This window comes from Marmota marmota, unplaced genomic scaffold (genome assembly GCF_001458135.2).
Source record: "Marmota marmota marmota unplaced genomic scaffold, marMar, whole genome shotgun sequence".
Lineage (NCBI taxonomy): Eukaryota > Metazoa > Chordata > Mammalia > Rodentia > Sciuridae > Marmota > Marmota marmota.
This window is the reverse complement of record NW_026000052.1, coordinates 737516-757777: the sequence shown is the minus strand read 5'-3', so window position 1 is coordinate 757777 and position 20262 is coordinate 737516. Positions and strand designations below refer to the sequence as shown.

The 20262-nt window shown below is 53.1% G+C and overlaps 2 protein-coding genes across 19 annotated transcripts in view; both read right to left on the bottom strand.

Annotated features, from left to right (window-relative positions):
• Nsmf (NMDA receptor synaptonuclear signaling and neuronal migration factor) overlaps nucleotides 1-394 on the bottom strand; it is a 9034-nt gene extending 8640 nt beyond the window's left edge. Inside the window, exons 1-2 of the mRNA XM_048813415.1 lie at nucleotides 367-394; nucleotides 90-228 (exon numbers count right to left, since the gene is read on the bottom strand). Of these exons, the coding sequence (XP_048669372.1) occupies nucleotides 90-228; nucleotides 367-394 (167 nt within the window). The remainder of the gene's footprint in view (nucleotides 1-89; nucleotides 229-366) is intronic.
• Nucleotides 395-438: 44 nt separating this feature from the next.
• The window catches only part of Pnpla7 (patatin like phospholipase domain containing 7), a 69765-nt gene continuing 49941 nt past the window's right edge, over nucleotides 439-20262 (bottom strand). For 11 of the 18 annotated variants that reach the window (XM_048813240.1, XM_048813244.1, XM_048813238.1 and 8 more), the window contains 14 exons: nucleotides 16964-17027; nucleotides 16394-16562; nucleotides 14896-15078; nucleotides 13918-14036; nucleotides 6362-6518; nucleotides 4386-4502; nucleotides 4183-4252; nucleotides 3525-3641; nucleotides 2809-2957; nucleotides 2409-2561; nucleotides 2165-2275; nucleotides 1920-2004; nucleotides 1030-1168; nucleotides 439-845 (listed from right to left, as the gene is read on the bottom strand). In XM_048813240.1, the coding sequence (XP_048669197.1) occupies nucleotides 503-845; nucleotides 1030-1168; nucleotides 1920-2004; nucleotides 2165-2275; nucleotides 2409-2561; nucleotides 2809-2957; nucleotides 3525-3641; nucleotides 4183-4252; nucleotides 4386-4502; nucleotides 6362-6518; nucleotides 13918-14036; nucleotides 14896-15078; nucleotides 16394-16562; nucleotides 16964-17027 (1976 nt within the window). In that variant the 3' untranslated portion in view covers nucleotides 439-502. Of the gene's footprint in view, nucleotides 921-1029; nucleotides 1169-1919; nucleotides 2005-2164; nucleotides 2276-2408; nucleotides 2562-2808; nucleotides 2958-3524; nucleotides 3642-4182; nucleotides 4292-4385; nucleotides 4503-6361; nucleotides 6519-13917; nucleotides 14037-14895; nucleotides 15079-16393; nucleotides 16563-16963; nucleotides 17028-20262 lie in introns of those variants that run through there. The other 7 variants (XM_015505699.2, XM_015505694.2, XM_015505698.2 and 4 more) reach the window with 5 other exon arrangements.

Genomic DNA, 20262 nt, shown 5'->3' with positions numbered 1-20262 from the left:
CCGGCCGCCGGCGCGCGCGCCGCCGCGCCCGCCGGCCCGGACGGAACCGGGGCGGAGGCTCCGCCCAGTGACGTCAGGCGGGGCGGGACCAGACCCGGCTCCGCCCCGAGGCGTCATGAGACCTGGGCAGGGTCTTCGAAGCCTGGAAGCCTGGCACCTGGAGTCCTACTCTGGTCCTCTGTAGGGCCTGGTGGTCCTCTCCACGCCCCGACTTGGCCACCGTGTGTTCTAGGGGCGAACAAGGCCTAAAGGGCCCGAGGGACTTCACTTTCGTTTTGGGGGACCCCAGTTCCATTCAAACCCTGAGCGACCTTCCTGGCCAGCCTGGAAACTGCTGTCCTTTGACCACGGCTCATCCTCCCCTACCGCCCCCTCCTGATGGAATCAGGCCCATCTTGGTGTTTCTCTGCCACAGGGACTTTGGCACCTAGAGACAAATCCACGCAATCAGATCTACCTTTATTAACATGCCAATCTGGGGTTCCCACACCTCACAGAAACTTCATGGGGGATGGCGGGAGGCTGGCTCATCTCCCCAGGGGTGCAGGGGTGCCAGTGCAGAAAAGAGGCACAAAGGGTGCAGAAAAGAGCCCAGGCTGGGGGTAAAGACTTGACAGGCTGGCCAGCTGGCTGAGGCTTCTCTTGTCAGGTGGGTAAAGTGGCCTCCCAGGAGTGGGTGGAGCCTCAGTCTTGAGGTCAGGCTCCCAGGAGATGCTGGATTCTGGGGAGCATCAGAGCAGCGGCTTCTCTGCAGTCTGGCCAGGGAGCCAGGAAGATGAATTGTCCTGGGGTTGTTGTGGGGAAGCCAGGCCAGGGTGCGGATGCTGCAGCATGGGCTCTCCCTCCTGGAAGCAAACTACTCAGTCAGGGTGCAAACCGGCGGGCTGCCACCCAGGAGGGTTGATCCTGGGCCACATCACCTGTGTGGGCAGCAAACCCAGAGCCAGGACTCTAAGGCCGGCCCCTGCCTGGGGCCTTGAGAACAGGCCCAGCCAAAGGGGCACTAGAAGGACCCAGCCAGCCTCTCACCGAGTCAGAGCCCAGCTCTGCCTGGGTGCTCTGGAAGTCCGCGTATGTGTCCTTGGGGATTTCTGGCATCTCCTCCTCATACTCAGTCTGGTAGTCAGATTCGTCTGGAGCAGAGAGGAGGGCCTCATTGGTCCCCTTCCTAAGGACAGGGGCTGTGTCTGCCACAGCTGAAACTCAGGCAGAATCTAGTCATACAACCTAGCCTTTACTCAGAGGCAAAGGTGCGCATGCAGACACCCACCCTACGTCTTCCAGACGGAGCTGCTGCAGATCAGGCCCTGTGTATACACCTGGTTTTATTTTCAGCTCCAACCCAACACTTGAAGGGTCTTCCACAAAGAGCTCTTCACCCACTGTCAACCCGGCAAGCTACTCATGAGAAGCCTGGGCCCTCGCTCAGCCTCATGAGCAGAGGCTTCAGCCAGAATACAGGCAGCTTAGAGTCTGGGGCTTTCTGATCCTCGTAGCCACAAGGGCCTCTCGGGTCCCCCTTCAAGATAAGGCATGCCATTCTGCTACAAGTAAAGCAGCTGGCCCCCAGCCTCTAGCCCTCAGCCTCCAGCCCCAAGTGCAGGGCCTAGACTGGAGCATGGTGAATGCTGGGCCCACCCTCTGGCTTAGTGGCTCCACCCAGGCCAGCCCTCCCTGCTGAGGTATGGGGCAGGTGTGGGAGAGGCCTGGGAAGCCTGGCGGGGGGACCTGTCTCATTACTGTGGGGACCCTCTGCCAGCCAGAAGCTCTTGGAGTCTTAAGAGAATGGTGTGTGACTACATGAGGGCAGGGGTGGAGACCTGTGGGGTGCTGAGGCCCAGCCAGCCTTACTCTATCCCATACAGTGTCAGCAGGCCACCCTCTGTTGTGCAGGCCCACCGCCTGGGTGACCAACTCACCATCCACTGTGGCCATCTTGGCAGGCTCAATGCGGGACACGATCTCAGCAAGGTCCGTGAAGGAGGCATTGGGGCAAGTGGGGATCTGGAGTTATAAGGCACAGGATAGCCACCTGCCTGGCATACATGCCTACCACACAGCTGCCCTGGAGGGACAATGTGGGCCCGCCCCAGGCACTCTGCCAGCTCTTCCCTGCCAGAGCCCCCCTTGCCCTCTTCCTGTGGGGAGACCCCTGCCCTCTCACCACACAGGCCTTCCTCTTGCTTGGCCCCTGCCTGTCCTGCAGCATCTTCTCTAGCACTCCACTTCGAGCCCAGAGGTCAAACACTGTCTGCCCGTGTTGGTAACCTACTTCCTGCACACACAGTGGGCAGTTATGAGGTACAGGAGCCCCCACTTCCCGTGCTCTCAGGAGGCTGGGGAGGGAACAACCACCAGAGCTTGCCCCCACTGACACTTTGTTTCTGTGGCCAGTGGCTGGCACTTACACAGATCTCATCAAACTTGCCAAAGTCCAGGGTACGATAGCTGTCGATGGGGGGCCGCAGGCACTCGCAGTAGTCACTGTTCTTCACCATCTCCAGCTGCCGGACGCAGCAAACGTAGGCCAGGCGCGTCTGAATCTCAGCCATGTTCAGCACCTGCAGAGTCATGCCCAAGACTCCTGCCCCGGTCCCTTCCTCCCAGTCCTTTCTGGCCCAGGCCCAGGCCCAGAACAGGCCCTGAGCTGGCCTGGAAGTGTGTTCTGGCGGGCTTCCCCAGGATTGGCCCCAGGGCCTAGGCAGGGGTGGGAGTGGCCCAGGCCTGCAGGACTCAGCCTGGGAGGTATTCCACAGCCTGCTCATAGGTGGAGGGCATAGGCTTAGAAGCCACCTGGCACCACCCCACCTTGACTTTGGTGGCCAGGGGGTTCCACCGTTTCCACAGCAGCCACCACCCAGAGAGCGCATCGCCATAGTTGGTAAGGTCTGTCTCATCCCGGCTGCCCACGTCGATGGCGATCACCACCTTTGCCCCCATGGATCGGGCCACATCCGCTGGGGAAGAGGAGGCAACTATGGTCACCACCTGGGCCAGGGCACAAGGGGACACCCCAGAACCCAGTGGGACAGGGCCAGACCCCGCTTCACTAAGCCCTAAGGAAGTGCTGCTCACAACTAGGCCTGTGGAGACAGGAAGCCTGTGTGCCTCAACTTTGTGGCAGCCAAACTGTGTCGGGGGCCCTTCTGAGCACACGTCTAACAGGTGGCAGGTGGAGCCTGCCCAGCACAGTCAATACCTGCGGGCCATTAGCGCCTGGCTGTGGGTGCAGATGGGTCTTAATTGCTCTTGGTGTGTCTGCCTGGCCATTGTCCCGTGCACTGCTGAGCTACAGGCAGGTCCATATGCTGGGAACACACCGTGCATGCGTGTGCCTGTGCACAAGCTTGTGTGTTCTCAGGACTCTGACGCCAGCCTGACATTCTCCTTTGGCATACTCCAAGGAAAACGTGTGCCACCCCAGCCTTCCTGGTGTGGAGGCGGCCTTGGCAGACAGCCATGAGCAGAATGAGTGACCGAGCTGCTGAGTGCCAGCGGGCAGGAGCCCCAGCCCTTTGCAGTACCTGGGAGGTTGTTGATATAGCCTCCATCCATCAGCAGGTGTCCGTCCTTGGGGTCGCAGAGGGGCGGCATGTAACCTGACAGGGACATGCTGGCACGCACATACCGCCACAGAGAGCCTAGGGAGCCGAGAGGGTCTAGTGGGGGAGGGGCCAGGGAGGAGCCTTTTGCCACCCACTATGGGTTCCTGTCCTGGACTTCCCCTTGGATGGGCCACAAGCCCACCAGCCCCCATCTCCAGGGGTCAAGGGTCAGCAGATGGACCCCTCATCCCTGAAGGGACTTGCAACAAAAAGGGTAGGCAGTGAGGGTCCAGGAGGATACAGAACTGAGGTCTTCCTCTGGGTCTCTGTGAATACATCACTCTGTCTGGCTCTCCCAATAGCTACTGGGCCCTAAGCTCCCTGTGCCCAAGTGTGACCATCCCTCACTCTTGCCTAGAGAGCCCTTCTGTCACCTGGACACCCTGATTGCCACCTGCCCTGCCCCTCCTGTCCAAGGTGCCCTCCCTGTGCAGACCTGCCTGCGCCTCGTCTCCTTGGTGACCACACAGAGCTGCTGGCTCTCCTTTTGCCCATGCTCCCATGGCCGCCTGCTCCCCTGGGCCACTGACCCACTGGGGCTGGCCCTGCAACTCCCTGATCTAGAGATGGCACTCACCATCTGTGTGGACCCGCATGGCAGAGGCTGTGATGTCGGTGGTGACAGCAAAGTAGGGGAGCCACAGGTCCTGTGGGGAGTACAGGGCTCAGGGGACCTCAGGGATGCCCTACCCACGTTAGGAGGAAGAGGAGGGCACTGAGGGTGAACGACCAGTGCCAGCCAAGAGGGGCATGGCTCCCAGGGCATCCCTGGGAAAGCACCTCAATCTGCCGGTCCCTGAAGATGCTGCAGATGCTGCTGTTGAAGCCTGCTCCAGAGAACATGGATGTGATCGGGTAGGTCAGGTCCAGAATGGTTTTCACCACTGATGTCATGTCCTGGGAAGATGAAGCTCTCTGCAGAGGGGCTCACGCCTAGGTCTGCAGGACCCTCTCTGGAGCAGGATATGGGCACACAGGTGTGCTTGCAGCAACAGAACATGGGTGTCCAGGCATGTCCTCAGACCCAGGCTGCCTGGATTCTTGGGGGAGCGATACTGTGGGCATGGAGTAGTAGAGCATCTGGGAACCAGCCCCACATCCTCTGGCCCTTCCTGGCCATAGGCAGGCTTTGCCAACTTGGCCCTTGGGGGCTTCACAGCACACTTGTTCCCTGGGCTCCAGGTCTGCCTGCAGTCTGGGAGTACCAGGTGGAGTGGGCAATGTCAGGAAGAGCTCAGGCCCAACTGCTTATCTCACTGAGGTCCCCAGAAATGGCATATGACCAGTGAGATATGGGAGCTGATCCCACCCTCGCCCTGGCTCTGCTGGTGGCTCTCTGGGTGGGGCCAAAGCACTGAGCACTACTGTGACTGGCCCCACTGGAGAGCACCTGGTCTCAAGGCCAGCCTTTGACCTAGGGCCAGGGAGGGAGTAAAAGGCCCTCCCTGCTGCTGTGTGCAGGGTGCCTGGTTCAGACGTGACAGGATGAGCCCAGGGCCTGACTAGCATCAGAAGCCCCTGTGCTCACATCATCACATGAAGACTGTCCTTTAAGGCAAGCAAGAGAGCTGGAGCTCCTGGACAAGGAACTGGTGCCCAAGACCTGGGTCCACTCCTGAGGAAGTCCCACTGCCACCCCATCTCCTCATTATAGTGCAGGTGGGCACATGGCTCTATCCCACCCTGCCCAGAGATGCCTCCCTGTAGGGTGGCAGCCCTGGCAGGGTTCCACAGACCAGCATACCCTCAGGATGGTGGAAGAACCATTCCCATACCTGGTCTCCAGTACCAGACTTGCAGAGGGAGGTAATGGAAAGGATTTCCTGCGGGCTTGAGCCTGTCTCCCAGCCAAGGGACTAGACCCTTGCTAAGTTATCTTCTGCCCACTGCACACAATGTCCTGTGGTCAGTGCTCTTGGAGCCATCCCTAGTAATCGTTGCTATCTCTTTTGAGTGGTGTTTGAGGAGTGACTGGGGAACTTATTTCAGGGAAGAACCATTTCTTGAAGGGGGAGCCCCACAGCAGGGTCCTTGGGGGCCTGGTGGTGGGGACAGTGGCATCCCCAGGACTCGTGAACACAGCAGATGACCTAGTCCAAGAGCTTATGCCTGGAAGATGGACAGTTTTCTTCCCTTTTAGAAAGAAGAACACAAACAGTTTTGATCCCACACATGGCTTCAACAGGGCTTAACTGTCTTGAAACAAGAGGCATAGCAGCAGAGAACCGCAGAGCCAACCCACTGCAGAGCTTGAGCTATTCTGCTTCCTCTGATTGTACACTGGGTATTTTGATTCTGGTGCCCATTTAAAACAAGGCCAGACTCAAGGCTGGAGCTGTTTATGTCCCTCTGCTGGGCAGAGCTCATTCCTGGCCTCTCCTTCATCCGACTCACACCAACTCCCCTGCCCTAAATCACCCAGATCCAGGTACTAAGCCCCCAGGGCTGCTGGAATGACCCCCTATTGGTCCTAAGCAGCTCACCTACCTGTGCTATAGAAACCAGGCCTGGGCCACTTTGTTCCTTTCTGCTCCTGAGTGGCCCCAGTGCCCTCCTGCCTCACTCTGCCCTGTGTGGTGGGCTGTGCCTCTTTTCTTCAGGGACTGTGGGCAATACCCGCTCTCCCTCCAGTGGCAGAGGCCTTTCCTTGCTGTCCCTTCCCACAGCAGCAGTGTCTTTTCCTACACTCTTCCTTTGTCCCTCAAACCTGTGGGGCTGTTTCCTAGAGACCTGGTTCGGGAAAGGTACCCACTTACCTCAGCCCACTGCTTGGCCTGAATCCTCATCTGGCTGTAGTTCCTCTCTTCAGAGTACAGGGCACCCATGAAGGCCCCAATGGATGTCCCTCCAACCATGTCCACGGGGATGTTGTACTCTGCCAGGGCCCTGAGGATGCCCACCTGGGCGCAGCCCCTTCACAGCCAGGAGCATAGAGAGGAAGTAAGTGCCATCACCAGTTCAGCCCCGCTATGTCCCAGAGAGGACCAGAGGTGGCTGCTTGCAACCCACCCACTCCTCCTTGTCCCTACTCTTGCACAGGTCATATAGATGGGCAATGATGCTAATGCAGAGAGGGAGGCTGGAGGTAATTTAAGACCCCCAAGGAGACGGTGGGGATGGGATGAGGGAGGACAGGTTACAGGAGAGCCGGTAGGTATGTGGCCTGTTCACCTGCAGACACTTGCCACGCCAGCAAGGAGGGCACTGCAGAGATGGTAAAGTGGAACAGGACTCTTGCCAGTCTCAGGGGTGAGGAAAGGTGGAGTTGAGGGCCCCCTGGAAATGAGAGGTCCTGAAAAGCACCCCGAGGGCCAACCCAGGAATCAGAGCAAGTTGGAAATGGACCAGCCCTCCCAGAGGCCAGGAAGCCAGCTTCTGATCACTTCCAGCCCCGGCTGGACTTGTCACCCAGAGCCTGCACTTGTCACTGCCATTTCCATGCAGGAAGTCTACTAGCCACATGAAGAGATAAACTACCTGGCCACAAACCATGAGGAAACACAAACAACAGAAGTGGCCCAGAGGGAGCCCAGATAACCTAAGTATCAGGCACTGGGTTTTAGAATGATGGTGCTTGAAGCCCCCCCCCCCCCCCAGGAGCCAAAGGTGGGAACTGCTACAGTGGAGAACAAAAGGAAGGAAGTGCATTTGTAGCATGTGAGCTGGTGCGGCTGGTGAGAAGGAGACCACAGGGACAAGGGGTGCATGCTGCCACGCACATGAGGGACCTGGAACAGGCAGCTGCATGGAGACGAACCAGTAGATGAGGGGAGAGGGCAACGGAAGCTGGCGCTAGTGGGCTGAGTCTGTTGGTGGGATAAAAGTGTTCTGGATGGTGCTGACAGCTTCACAGCCACATGAGTGTCCTTAAGTGTGCACTCAGAAAGGGCAAAAATGAACACATGTGAAAATTAAATACTCAAGTACAACTACAAAAAGAGTGTAGGATGGGCATGACTGACAATTTGGACACAGAATCAGAAACTAAATCAAATGGTGATTCTAGAAGTAGAAACTAAGAAGAACTCAGTGACTGAACCTAATAGCAGACTAGACACAGCTGAAGAGCGTGATGTGACAGTTAAGAGGAGCAGAAGAAAATGCCCACTGGCTCACAAAGCATCAAGGGGATGGGATGTGTAAACTATTCCTTCAAAAAACAGGCACAGGAGCTTCAGAAGCAAAGGATCTGGCACAAAGTTCTAATTTATGTGCAATTCAAGCCCAGAGAGCAAAGAAAGTGGGGACAGAGCAATATCTGAAGAGATGATGGTTGGGCAGTTTTAGAACTGATGGCTGCATCAAGACTCACATTCAGGGGCTGGGGCTGGGGCTGGGGCTCAGTGGCAGTGCACTTGCCTGCATGTGTGAGGCACTGGGTTCAATTCTCAGCACCACATATAAGTAAATAAAATAAAGGTCTATCAACAACTGAAAAGATATTTAAAAAAAAAAGACTCACATTCAAAGAGCATCATAAACCCTAGGCTCAAATCCAAAGATAACTGTGCCTGCACTGTTGAAAACCCAAAGCAATAAAAACCATATTCAAACCAGACTGAGGGGGAAAAATAAGACAAGGGTTTGGGATGTGGCTCCATGATGGAGCACTTGCCTAGCATCCACAAAGCCCTGGCTGCAATCCCCAGCATGGCAAAAGAAAAGGAAAGACACCTTGCCATCAGAGGTGCAGTAAAAAGAGCTCGCTCCTTCATACTTTTGTGATTATGACAAAGACCATACACTTACCATCTGTTCCTTTATGACAATGTCTGCTGGCCCATAAGGTAGGAAAAGAGAATAAATTAAATAAAAGAGTGAAATCAAAGAAACAATACAGATAAGAGCAGAAATTAACCAAAATCCAAACACACAATAAAGATGTCAACAAAACCAGAAGTGAGTGCTTAGAAAGGACAATCAGTGGGAGATGAGGGGGAAAGGGAGATGAGGGAGGGCAGCAATGCCATCAGGAAGAGGTGCATCCCACAGGTGCTGCGGTTGAGGAGAAGCCACTGGGCAGCTTCACAGTGGGAAAACTCAGATAAAGGGGGCCCGACCCAAGAAAAGCATCACCTACAAAACCCAAAAGTAAAATAGAGAATCTGAAAAGTACTGTAAATATTAAAGAAATGGGATATTTAACTTGTAAATACCCACAGAGAAAATTTCATGTTCAGCAGGACACATGCCTGTAACCCCAGCAACTCAGGAGGCTGAGGCAGAGCATTGCAAGTTAGAGGCTAGTCTGGGAAACTTAGTGGGATCCTTTCTCAAATTAAAATCAAAAGGGCTGGGGTATAGCTCAGTGGTAGAGTGCCCCTGGGTTCAATCCCTAGGACTACAACCAATCAAATAAATAAATTTCATATTTCATATCTAAATGGTTATACTAGTAAATTTTACTATACATATAAGGAAGAAAGAATGCAAATTTTACATCAAACTTTTCAGAGAGCAGGAAAAGAGCCCTTCCTTCTGTGACCTGGGAAGGCAGCAAAGCATGTGGTACTGAGGGAAGCCTGCTCCTCCCAGCGCTGCAGATGCAGAGGGACTTGCCCTGCAGACTGAGCCTGGCACAGCCAGACCCACCCACTGCAGGGACTTGGGTTTGGCTTTTATTTGTGATTCATACTTTAATAGGACAGAGAGGAAGACACAATCACCTCACCAGACCCTGGGTGCCACCATTTGTGACAAAAACTGAGAGCAGAGGGGTTTCCTTGGATTCAGCAAGACCGCCACGGTCTACAGCCAGGATCCCCCCCTGCCAAGTGACAACCAAGCACACCCCAAGGCTAGCACAGACGCTCCCAGGTCCATCAGTCCTGCACTGGAGGCTCTGGCCAGGGCAGAAGGAAAGGGGAGGAATCTGAGCACATGTACATGGCTGAAGAGGAGGAGGACCAGTGCTCATTCCCAGATAACAATTGCAGGCACAGAATCCAAAAACTTCCACAAAAAAGCTCCCAGAACAAGGGAGTCGAGCAGCTGTGAAGTGCAAGTCCAGCCTAGCTGCATCCTGTATGCTGAAATGACCAGTCTGAAAGCAGAATCCAAAAAACACACTTAGAGTAGTTCTAAAGAAAAGTTAGAAGTGCACTTACCCAGTGACAGCCTGGCCTCCACACTGAGGCCTGGGTGAGGGAGGCGTGCCTGCCAGCGGGAGTCCACCCTGCACAGCTGCCTTTCTCCCCAGAGTGACCCACAGACTGGGTGCATCCCTATCCAAACCAGTCAAAACTGACCACAAAGCCATTTCACTAAGACTGCAGTGCTGCCACTGAGGACGAAACAGGCTCTGCAACAGCGCAGCCCCCACACAGGGCCCAGCAGGTGCCTCTCAGCGCCACAGGGAAGGGAGGTCCTGGCAGACAGCGTGTAGTAGAGACCAACTCCTGCCTCACACCACACACAGAAATTAATTTGAGGTAGATCAAAGGCCTACACGGACAATCTGGAATTGCAAATCTTTTAAAAGGAAAAACAGAATTCCTTTATGACCCTAGGATAAGCAAAACCTCTCAGAATACCCAGAAGTAATAACCATAAAAAAAATGGAAAAAAATCACAATTTATAAAAAATCATAAAGGGGGGGGTGGGTAGGAAAGAATGAAGGAACTTTGGATTGTGCAAGAGCAGGGGTGGGGATGGGAAGGACAGGTGAAATGAGATGGACATTAGTACCCAATATACCTGTATGATTACACTACTGTGTAGCTCTGTACCATGTACAGCCAGAGGAAGGAGAAGTTATGCTCCATTTGTGTACAATGTGTCAAAATGCATTCTGTTGTCATGTATAACTAATTAGAACAAAATTTTTAAATGAAATAGAAAAAAATTAGAAATAGTTCATTCGAAGATGTCATAAAGGAAATGAAAAGAAAGTCAAAAGCCAAGAGAAATATTAGCAATAAATATATCTGGTGACAGACTTGCAGTCAGAATATGTACAGAACTCATCCAACTCTATGATAAAGGAAGCCTGGTAGAACAGCCACAGAGCCTGGGCAAATACCTCACAAAATAGGATGCATGTGCTGGGCATGGCGGCCACACCTGTAGCCCCAGGACTCTGGAAGCTTTGGCAAGAGGGTTGCAAGTTCAAGGCCAGGCTTAGCCAAACCCTGTCTCAAAAATGAAAATAAAAGGGCTGAGGGCGCAGTTCAGTGGCAAAGCAAGCACCCCTAGGTTCAATCCCCAGAACCAAAAAATAAATAAAAAAGGACGCACACGCATATGGCCAACCAGCACACCAGCTTACAAAACGGAAGCTCCACATCCTGCCATCGGGAGATGCAAATGAGAACCACACAGAGACCACAGCACGCCCACTAGAGTGGCTACAACTGAAAGACTGACAATACCAATGGGTGGCAAGAATGTGGAAAACTGAACTCTCACATATAACTGGTAAGTGTAAAATGGCACAACTACCCTGTGGCCAGGTAACTCCATTCCCAGGCCTTTGCCTAAGAGACAAGAAAACATGTGCCCATGTAAAGAGTGTTATTATCCTTTTGCTCCTAAAAATCAAAAGCAAGAAACAACCTAAATGCCTACCAGAAGAAGGAGGGGTGAAAAAGGAGTGCTCGATGGAATAGTCCTTGGCTCACCACACCTGCAGCCGAGGACACAACCTTCACACAGCATGTCACGAGCACAGAGCCAGATATACCAGCTCATGGTGGGAGATGTAAACAGGCAAGCAGAGCCAGCGAGGAGCCTGCCATTGCTTGTCCCAGAGACAGCTGCACTAGGGAGTCAGGAAGACTAGGAAGAGAGATCACTCGGTGTTAGAGTTATTTTAGTGGAAAAATTAATTGGAATATAAAGATGGACAATATGGGAAAGAAAAGGTAAGAGAATTAGAGAATCCAACTAGGATGCCAATACTCGACCAGTAGGAGCTCCAAGAAAATGAAAAAGAAAGAGGTAAACAATATTTTAAAAAATAAAACATAAAACACTTTCCAGAGTTTTTTCTTGGGTGGGGGAGGATAATGGGATTAAACCCAGAGGTGCTCTACCACTGAGCTATAATCCCAGACTGTCCCCTAATCTTTTTGAGACAGGGTCTCACTCAGTCTCTGAAGCTGGCCTTATACTTGCAATTCTGTTGCCTTAGTCTCCTGACTAGCTGGGCATGACACCTGGCTGAATTTCCAAGTTTGAAAGAACCCAATGGGCATCCAGTGTAATGGACAAAAAACAACCACATCAAGACACATCCCATGTAGCTTCAGAATACCAAGGACCAAGAATGTCCTTCAGTGTTCCAGATTAAAACCCAGGCCTGTGAACAACAGCATGAAACTTCTCAACAGCAATATGCTACAAAGACAATGAAGCCCTGGGAAGTACTTACGGCCAAATCCTACCAAACTATCATGCAAGTATGAGTGTAGGATAAGGTGTCTTCTGAGAGGTAGGATCTTAACATGTTTGCCTCCTATGCATTCTCTAAGAGATCACCAAAAACAGGAGCATATCAAGACAGAGGAAGAAAGCACAACACAGGAAATGAGCCAAAGGCAGTTCCCAGGGCGACATCCCAACAGCTAGAGAGCAGCCAGCAGAGATGAGGGTGGCGACCCTAAACTGTGCGAGCAGCGGTGGCCTGTTCTGTCTGAGCCTACTAGTGGGTGCCAATGCTTCCAGCAGTGCCTGCAGGTGCACAGCTCACACCAGAAGCTGAGCAGATGCAGGTGCAACAAGGAAAGAGGAGTGATCCCAGAGTGCTCCATGAGAGCCATTTCACAATGAAACAGAAAGTGCCAGCTGAGCCACTGCAGGCTACACGGGGACCCTAATGGGACGAAGGGAGCAGAGCAGACAGATGAGGAGGACGCAGAATAAGAGTGCGCAGGAGGGCCAGGAAGCCAGTCATCTACAACAGCAGAAAGCAGACCATCAGTCCAAAAGGAAAGGAGACAAGCAGATGGTCACAGAGTGGGGTAAGTGGGTGTTTCTGGGAACTCTGGATTTGGTGCTGGAGAGGCTGTAAGATCTTTTTTTTTGTCCTGTGCCTTACAGAACCTCATGGCTTCTAAGTGCATTCTTTTTTTAAAAAAATTTTTATTTTTTAGTTGCACTTGGACACAATACCTTAATTTTATTTATTTATTTATATGTGGTGTTGAGGATCAAACCCAGGGCCTCGCATGTGGTACGTGAGTGCTCTACCTCTGAGCCCCAGCCCCAGCCCCAGCCCCATAAGTGCATTTGTATTAAAATGCATTTTCATTGAGATGCTGCTGGCCTGACCTGCAAGCCAGGCCTGAGTCTGGGCCCATCTGCTCCACATGCCTGTTGTCCAGCCCTACAGAAAGGACACTGGCCTCTCCTGGGCCTGACAGTCATGGGTAATCACCCCTCTCCTCTAGCCCAGTCTCCTTGTCACTGGAGTGAGAGTGGGACAAGGGGCAAAGTCACCCCAGGATCCCTGAGATACAATGAACAAAGCACTATCACTTTGCCACAAGGTCAAGTACTGCCAGGAATCAGTACAAGGAGCTTGAGTAGGTGCCTCTGCTGAGTTCCTGGCTCAGAACTGGAATTGCAGGAGGCAGGCGGGTCTCCCAGCAGAACAATCCAAGCCTCCACTGCCCCCCTCCCCCGAGGGGGGGGTAGGGGCAGCCAATGCCTGTGCAGTGCTGCGTTCCTTGGGGCTGGGGGTTTGGCACAATGTGGCACAGTGTGGCTCACTGTGCTCCTTCTGGTTCACCAGAAGAAGGCACCAGCCTGGTCTTACCCCGTGATGCCCTGGCTCTACTTCTCTCACTTCAGGAGAAGGTGATAAGGGTCCAATGACCCAGAGTAGGAATGATTTGGGCTAAAAGTCCTTTAAGGAACCTTCAGCCCAAGAACTAAGGAACACTTCACTAGTTCACACATGGATCAGATCCTTACACTGTGTGTCAAGATAAAAGCAGCTCACCAGGAGCCTGAGGGGACGCTGGGGGAAGAAGACAATAGTTTTTGGAGGACAGGAGACCCAGGTGGCTAAAAGCAAGCAAAGGCTTCCAGGCAAAGACAATCAGAACGAGATACAACACTTCTCCTACTCTACCAGTAACAAGGAAATGGGCAGCTTTGCTGGGCCTGCTTGCAGGAGGTGCTTCATTGGGCAGACCACACCCCTGCCGACCACCTGGGTACTCTCCTGATGGCGGCACAGGCCACCGTGGTCTGCATCTCTTGTCAGTGGTGTGACACCACTGTCCTCCTGGGAGTCCAGCATAGCACCTGCATGCATGATGGGCACCTGCATGCACAGGGGCAGCAGTACCTGGGCCAGGGACTCACCTCGCTCCCCCTCCTCCAAGCACCAAGGCAATAGCGTTGCCAGTCAGCACCCGTGCCAGGCGGGAGAAGTCCGAGTGCCGGTCTGGGGGTCGCTGGAAGACACGCTCGTACATCTCCATCTGAGAGGGTCAGCACAAGATAGGGGTTTGCGCTGGACGCCCAGTCATGACCCCCACACCTGACTGGTCTGGGCAGACTTCCTTCATTCCTCACCCAAAGTCGTCTCCTTTCCAGGTCATGGCCCCATCAGTACCTTGATGCCCAGGGGCCTCAGAGCCAGCCCAGGCTCACCCAGGGGTGAATATTGGCAGAAGGCACATGGGTGATCATGAAGGCCCAGAATGGGCAGAGCTGGAGCTCCTTCAGGGGTATCTCCCACAGGCCCTTTTGGTAGAGAGTGCTCTCGGGTCCTGGGCAGGGGTGCAGTCATTAGAATGCTGTCCATTGAGCTTCAGGGGCCGAGTAGGCTGTGGTATATGGACAGCCTCCATACTCCTTTCAACCTGGCCCCTGAGCCCATCAAGCTGAGGATGGCCTGAGGAAGAGGTGTCTCAGGGTTTGTTGTCTGCTTCTGCCCAGGGCTGGGCAGGGCTGACCACACCTTCAAGGCTTTTAGGAGCCTTGGCTGAATGTGAGACCCTCAGGTTCAGCCCTTGACTCCCTCAGGCCTAGCTTTTGGGTTAACTCGTACCCCCAGGCCCCTGATGGCCTCTCTGTGCTATACCTCCACCATGCTGGACTTCCCCATATCTGCACGGCACCATAAAATGGCCCAAGGATCCCAAGGTCAAGCAAACACCAACTCATAGCCAGAGTCCAGGAGCAAAGGAGAAAAACCTCCTAACAGAGCCCACAGCTCAGCCTCCAGACAGCATGGAGAGAAAGCGGGTCTAGACATCCAAGCACTGTGCAAACAGGAGGTCAGGGGAGACGGTGTGCAGGGGCTCAGGAACTTAATGGCAGCCCACCAGGCCTCACCAGCTTGGGCAAGCTCCTCCTAGAGAAGACACGGCGTGGGCAGCAGAGGTGCAGGTGGCCGGAGCACCAGCTCCGCATGTTGAGCCACTCCACGGTGCGGGCTGGCCCTGGACCATCCTCCCTGTGCAGTAGGACCAGCTGCTTCTGGGCACGCACGGCTGTGCTTTCCAGCATCCGCTCCAGCTGGGGAGAGCAGGGCCCAGTCAGCCAACCCAGGCATGCCTGAGGACTGCGGGCAGGATGGAGCTGAGGGCGAGCACAGGGATGCCACCAACACCTGCACTGGAACCACCTGGCCGCTGTCCCACATAGGGCAGGAGGGCTTTAGGAAGGGTCCAAGAGTGGCTCCCTAACTCTGTAACACCTGGGCTGTGACATGGCCTGTCCTGGGGCTGCTGAAGCTCTGACCACAGGGCCTGCCTAACCATGCATGCTGAGTGGTCAGTGTGGCTGTGAGGAGCTGGGGGTGCAAAAGCAGGTGCCTCTTCTTTACACTGCCCCACGAGTGCGCACGGCGCCCTCTGCAGTGATGTGTTTGGCAGCACTCACCCTTCCCAGCGAGCATCGCTCCCTGCAGAAAGGGAACAAACATCAGAGAGGAGGAATTTTTAGCTGTCCCAGGATTATACGGGCCAGAAAGAAGATTGAGATGAGCACAGAGCAGTGGAGCAGAGGGAGGAGGTGGGGACCTAACTCCAGGGGTGGAGAGGCTCTGCTTCATAACACAGCTGGAGCAGATGAACAGGCTGACAGTGCCTAGCATTGGGAAGGACCTGGAGCCCTGCAGACATGCACAAGGGAGACCTATGAAAGCAACCAGGGCAACAGACCAGTGACATCTGGGAAACCTGAAGATGTTCTTTGTGGTTAGCAGCTTACAGGCACCCTGAAGCACCCTGCACATGGCTGGTGGCTGTGAAATGACTCCACTGCCCACAGGCTGAGAATACATGTGCAGATGGTATGGTGCTCACCAACAAAAAATAAGAGCCATAAAAATGAGTGGAACAACAGGGAAAAAGCGGGCTGGGGCTGTGGCTCAGAGGCAGAATACTTGCCTAGCATGCGTGAAGCACTGGGTTCAATCCTCAGCATCACATAAAAATTAACAAATAAAATAAAGTCATTTTGTTCATCTACAACTACAAAAAAAAAATTAAATTAAAAAAAAAACATGGAAAAAGCTCATGGATCCCAAGTATTAAGGAAAAGATATCTCAGAATTATCTGAAACAGGGTACTCCTCCTACCAGATCTTAAGCCTGTGGAGGAGGGTTTTATACACATAGTATTAAGAATGTCAGGCTGACAGAGGCTCCAACTCTGCCAGGGCCACTTGGTCAGGGCTTTGTGTTAAAACCCCCAGAGGATGTGAACACAGTAAAATGTTTCTAAAGCATGGGTTGCAGATTACTGGGTCCTTTCCTAAGTTCTTGAAATGTCTCATTCAAAGGAAAATAGAAGGAGAGTTCTGAGAAGGAACCCCCTAAGTGCTCACCTCACCTACGGTGGGCTCCTGCTCGCCCAGGCCCACAATGAGGATGCAGTCTGCCTGCCGGATGCAGCGCTGGGTCCAGGGTGTGAGCGTGCAGTCTGCCTGGTAGAGTACGATCCGGTGGATGTCCTCCTGCTGCCCCAGCCAGCTGGACAGCCGGTACTCGTGGAGGCTGAGCCAGAGGCAGGCACTTAGCCTCTGGGGACAGCTCCAGAGATCCTTGGCCCCTCTGTTAGCATGACCCCTCCCAAATGCAGAGCCAGCCCTCACGCCCCCTCCCTGCCCAGCATTCCCAGCCTGTCCCTTCTTGATGAGAATGAGCTGAGCAGAGGCTGTAGCAGGGCAGTGAATGGGTGGGGTGCAGAACTGGCCATAGGATAAGGAAAGGCCTGGTCCCCTGGTAGGCCCAATGGTGCCCAGTAGTGTGGTTATGCAGGGAACACACTGGGGCATGGGGATGCAGGACACAGGAGTAGTAGGGTGCATGTCTGGATTGCCTGGATTGCTAAGAGGTGGAAGCAAAGGTCAGCAGCTGTCTCTATGTGGGCAAACAGATGCTGGGGGCTAACGCACCTGTCTAGAGCAGCTGAGCCAAGGCGCTGTTTAATGTTGTCACTGGTCAGCAGCAATACTGGACCTAAGAATACAATCACCAATCACAGAAATCTGTCCTGGCAGCCAACTCTGAGGGGACTGGAGTGTTTGCTCTCTGAGGTCAGAGCTCCTGAAAGGCACTGCAGCCTCTCCCACCTCACTGTGAAGAAGTGCAGGTAGAAGCTGCCATTTCCTCTCACCCAGAGGAGACCAGGGGCAGGCTCCCAAGATGGGCAGTTCCTCCATCCCCTGCTGACACGCACGGGTCGAATCTCTGCATCCTTACAACTGTCCTTGCACACACACACATATGCTGGGCAGACACAGCATGCCAGAGCACAGTTCCAGATGAGCAGTGCTGCTCGCTCACCCACACACAGACGCCATCTTCTCACATCTGTGTCTCTCAAGGTAGCACACTCTGGTTCAGGAGAAGAGCCCACAGAGCACACACTCACTCTGGAAGCTGACTCACTGCATCGTGGCAGCGATGAGGAGCACCTAGGCTAGGTGGAAAAGGACCCAGGAGCCTGATGCTGAGCAGGGAAAGCTGGAAGGACCTCACAGCATGTCCCTCTGATAGGGCACACTGAGCTATCATCATTCCAAACCAGCCTTCCTCCAAGTGAGCAATCAAGATCTAAGTAGTGAGAGTGCTATGCATACATAAATATGCGTCCACACGTTCTGAGACAGGCTAAGTTGCCCAGACGGCCCTGCAAGCGATCCTCCCACCTCAGCCTCTCCGTAGCTAGGATGAGAGACATGTGTGCAGCACCTGGCAGCTGTTTCATATTTTAACCTGCATATGTTTTTTAGAGGAACACAGAGTAAGGTCCTTATAGCTGGGAGGGCCTCTGAGATATGGCTATCACTGCTCTGAGTTAATGTGTAGCAGTAGCCCCTCAGGTGGCTTAGGCAAGGGGCTGTGGGTCCTAGAGGGGCCGCATGCCCTGGCTTGCAGGTTGGAGCCAGGAGCCCCAGTCAGGAGCCACAGTGGAACATCTCCTTGCCATCCCTACCAGGGTGCCAGAGTGCCATGGGGTGGTATTTTCTCAACCTGGATGGTAGTGCCAGGTAGGACCATACATCTTGGTGCCAGGAGGCCTCTCAGTACAAGACAGACAGGTTGTGTCTGGCTGCAGGGACAGAGGTGTAGTCCACAAGGACTCAGGCCAGGCCCCACTTGCCCTTGTGTATTTCCATTGTGGGTGGAGCCCCCACAGGCAGTGCTTTAGGCTCTCACAGCAGAGGCCTAAAGCACTGTAGCACCTGCTGACCTAGACTGTGCTGACTCACCCATTCCTGAGAGGGGCCGGTGACGCCCTGATCTGTTCAGATGGAGGCAGGGTTCTCTCTCCTGGAGAGCAAAGTGTGGCCGTGTCCCTGCAGGGGGAGGCAGGCCCTGGCCTCTTGGAGTTCAGTCTTGTGAAAAGCAGAGGCTTGCCAGCACCACGGTCTCCAGAGCAGTGCAGTGCCTGAAGCTGGAGCCGGCAGGTCTCTGCTCAAGTCTGCTCTGGCCTAGAGAGCACTGCCAGCTGGCTTACTTGCCCATCAGCCAGAGGAAAGGAAATGACATCTCAGCACAAGAAGAAAACACCTCTCGGACTGAAGTTTTAAAGCAGGAACACCCAGGAAGCACGTGCCCCAAAGGTGGCCACACCACTTCAGTGAAAGGTGACACAGCCAACAGGGCTGCGTGAGGGTTCCAACTCAGCCCAACACTGCAGGACAGTTCTCCAAGTGGCCTGGACCTCCCCAGTTCTCCTCTTCCTCACTTGGGTTCTCAAGAATTCAGAGGGCATGGCAGGGGAGCAGCATCCTAAGACAGCTAGGGACATGTTAGAACAGCTGGGCTCTGTTTCTGTCCCTATAAACAGGATGTCCTCCAACGATCTAGCCCAGTGAGTAGTCCTGTCTCCTGGGGTATGAGACCCCAGGTAGGTGGCTTCCCAGGGTCCCAAGCAGTTCTCAGCCTTGGGACCAGCTCACAATGAATGCTAGACTTCTGTTATCCCTGCTTCTACCTGCAAGTATAAACCAGCATGTGTGAGGGTCCCACCTCAGCCAACTCAGACCAGCTCGCAACCAGGGTGCAGGCAGCCTCTTTGCCATTGTCCCTAATGGAAACAGGAGTCTTACTTCTGCCTAATGCATAACCAAAATGAACCCCAGGCATATCGTAAACTTAAAAATAAAGGCTAAACAATGGAGTTTTTGGAGTATCTCATGATTTGAGGGCAGAATGACATTTCTTCAATAAAACACAAAAAGAAGTAACTATATAGGAAAAAACTGGTCTGAATTAGAATTAAGAATTTCTGTTTGGGGCTGGGATGTGGCTCAAGTGGTAGCGTGCTCGCCTGGCATGCGTGCGGCCCGGGTTTGATCCTCAGCACCACATACAAACAAAGATGTTGTGTCCGCCAAAAACTAAAAAATAAATCAATAAATATTAAAAAAAAAAAAGAATTTCTGTTTGTAGGGATTGGGGTTGTAGCTTAGTGGTACATCACTTGCCTGGCATGTGTGAGGCACTGGGTTCAATTCTCAGCATCACATATAAACAAATAAAATAAAGGTCCATTGACAACTAAGAAAAATAAAAATAAAAAATTTCTGTTTATCAAAAGACACAATTGAAAGACTAAAAAGCAAGCCACACCTAGAAATAGACCCATGTAAATACAGTCAACAGATCTCTGACAAAATATCAAAGCCTGCACAGTGAGAACAGATGTGGTGCTGCAGCAGCAGCATGTGCAGGCACGGACCTCCTGCCCTTTCAGAAAGGAATGGAGGCAGACCACAGAGCCAACGTCCAACACAGCACTCAAGGTATAACCCATGAAGTCAGTAACAACAGCTGCAATTCCATAATGTAAAACTTCTGCTCTGCAAGGGTCAGAAAAGAGAATGAAAAGGAAAGACACAGATGGAAGAAAACATCTGCAAAGACATATCTAATAAAGGACTGTTATCTAAAATACACGAGGATGTCTTACATCTCAATAATATGAAAATAGCTCTCTCACTCAAGATGGCCCACATTCCCACATTACCCTTGAATGTGTATTCCTTGCTTTCCCAAGTAAATTTATGTGCCTTTACTAAGAAAGAAAACAACCAAATTAGCTAGGCGCAGTGGCACACACCTGTAATCCCATTGTCTTGGGAGGCTGAGACAGGAGGATCGCAAGTACAAAGCCAGCCTCAGCAAAAGTGAGGTGCTAAGCAACTTAGTGAGACCCTGTCTCTAAATAAAATACAAAATAGGG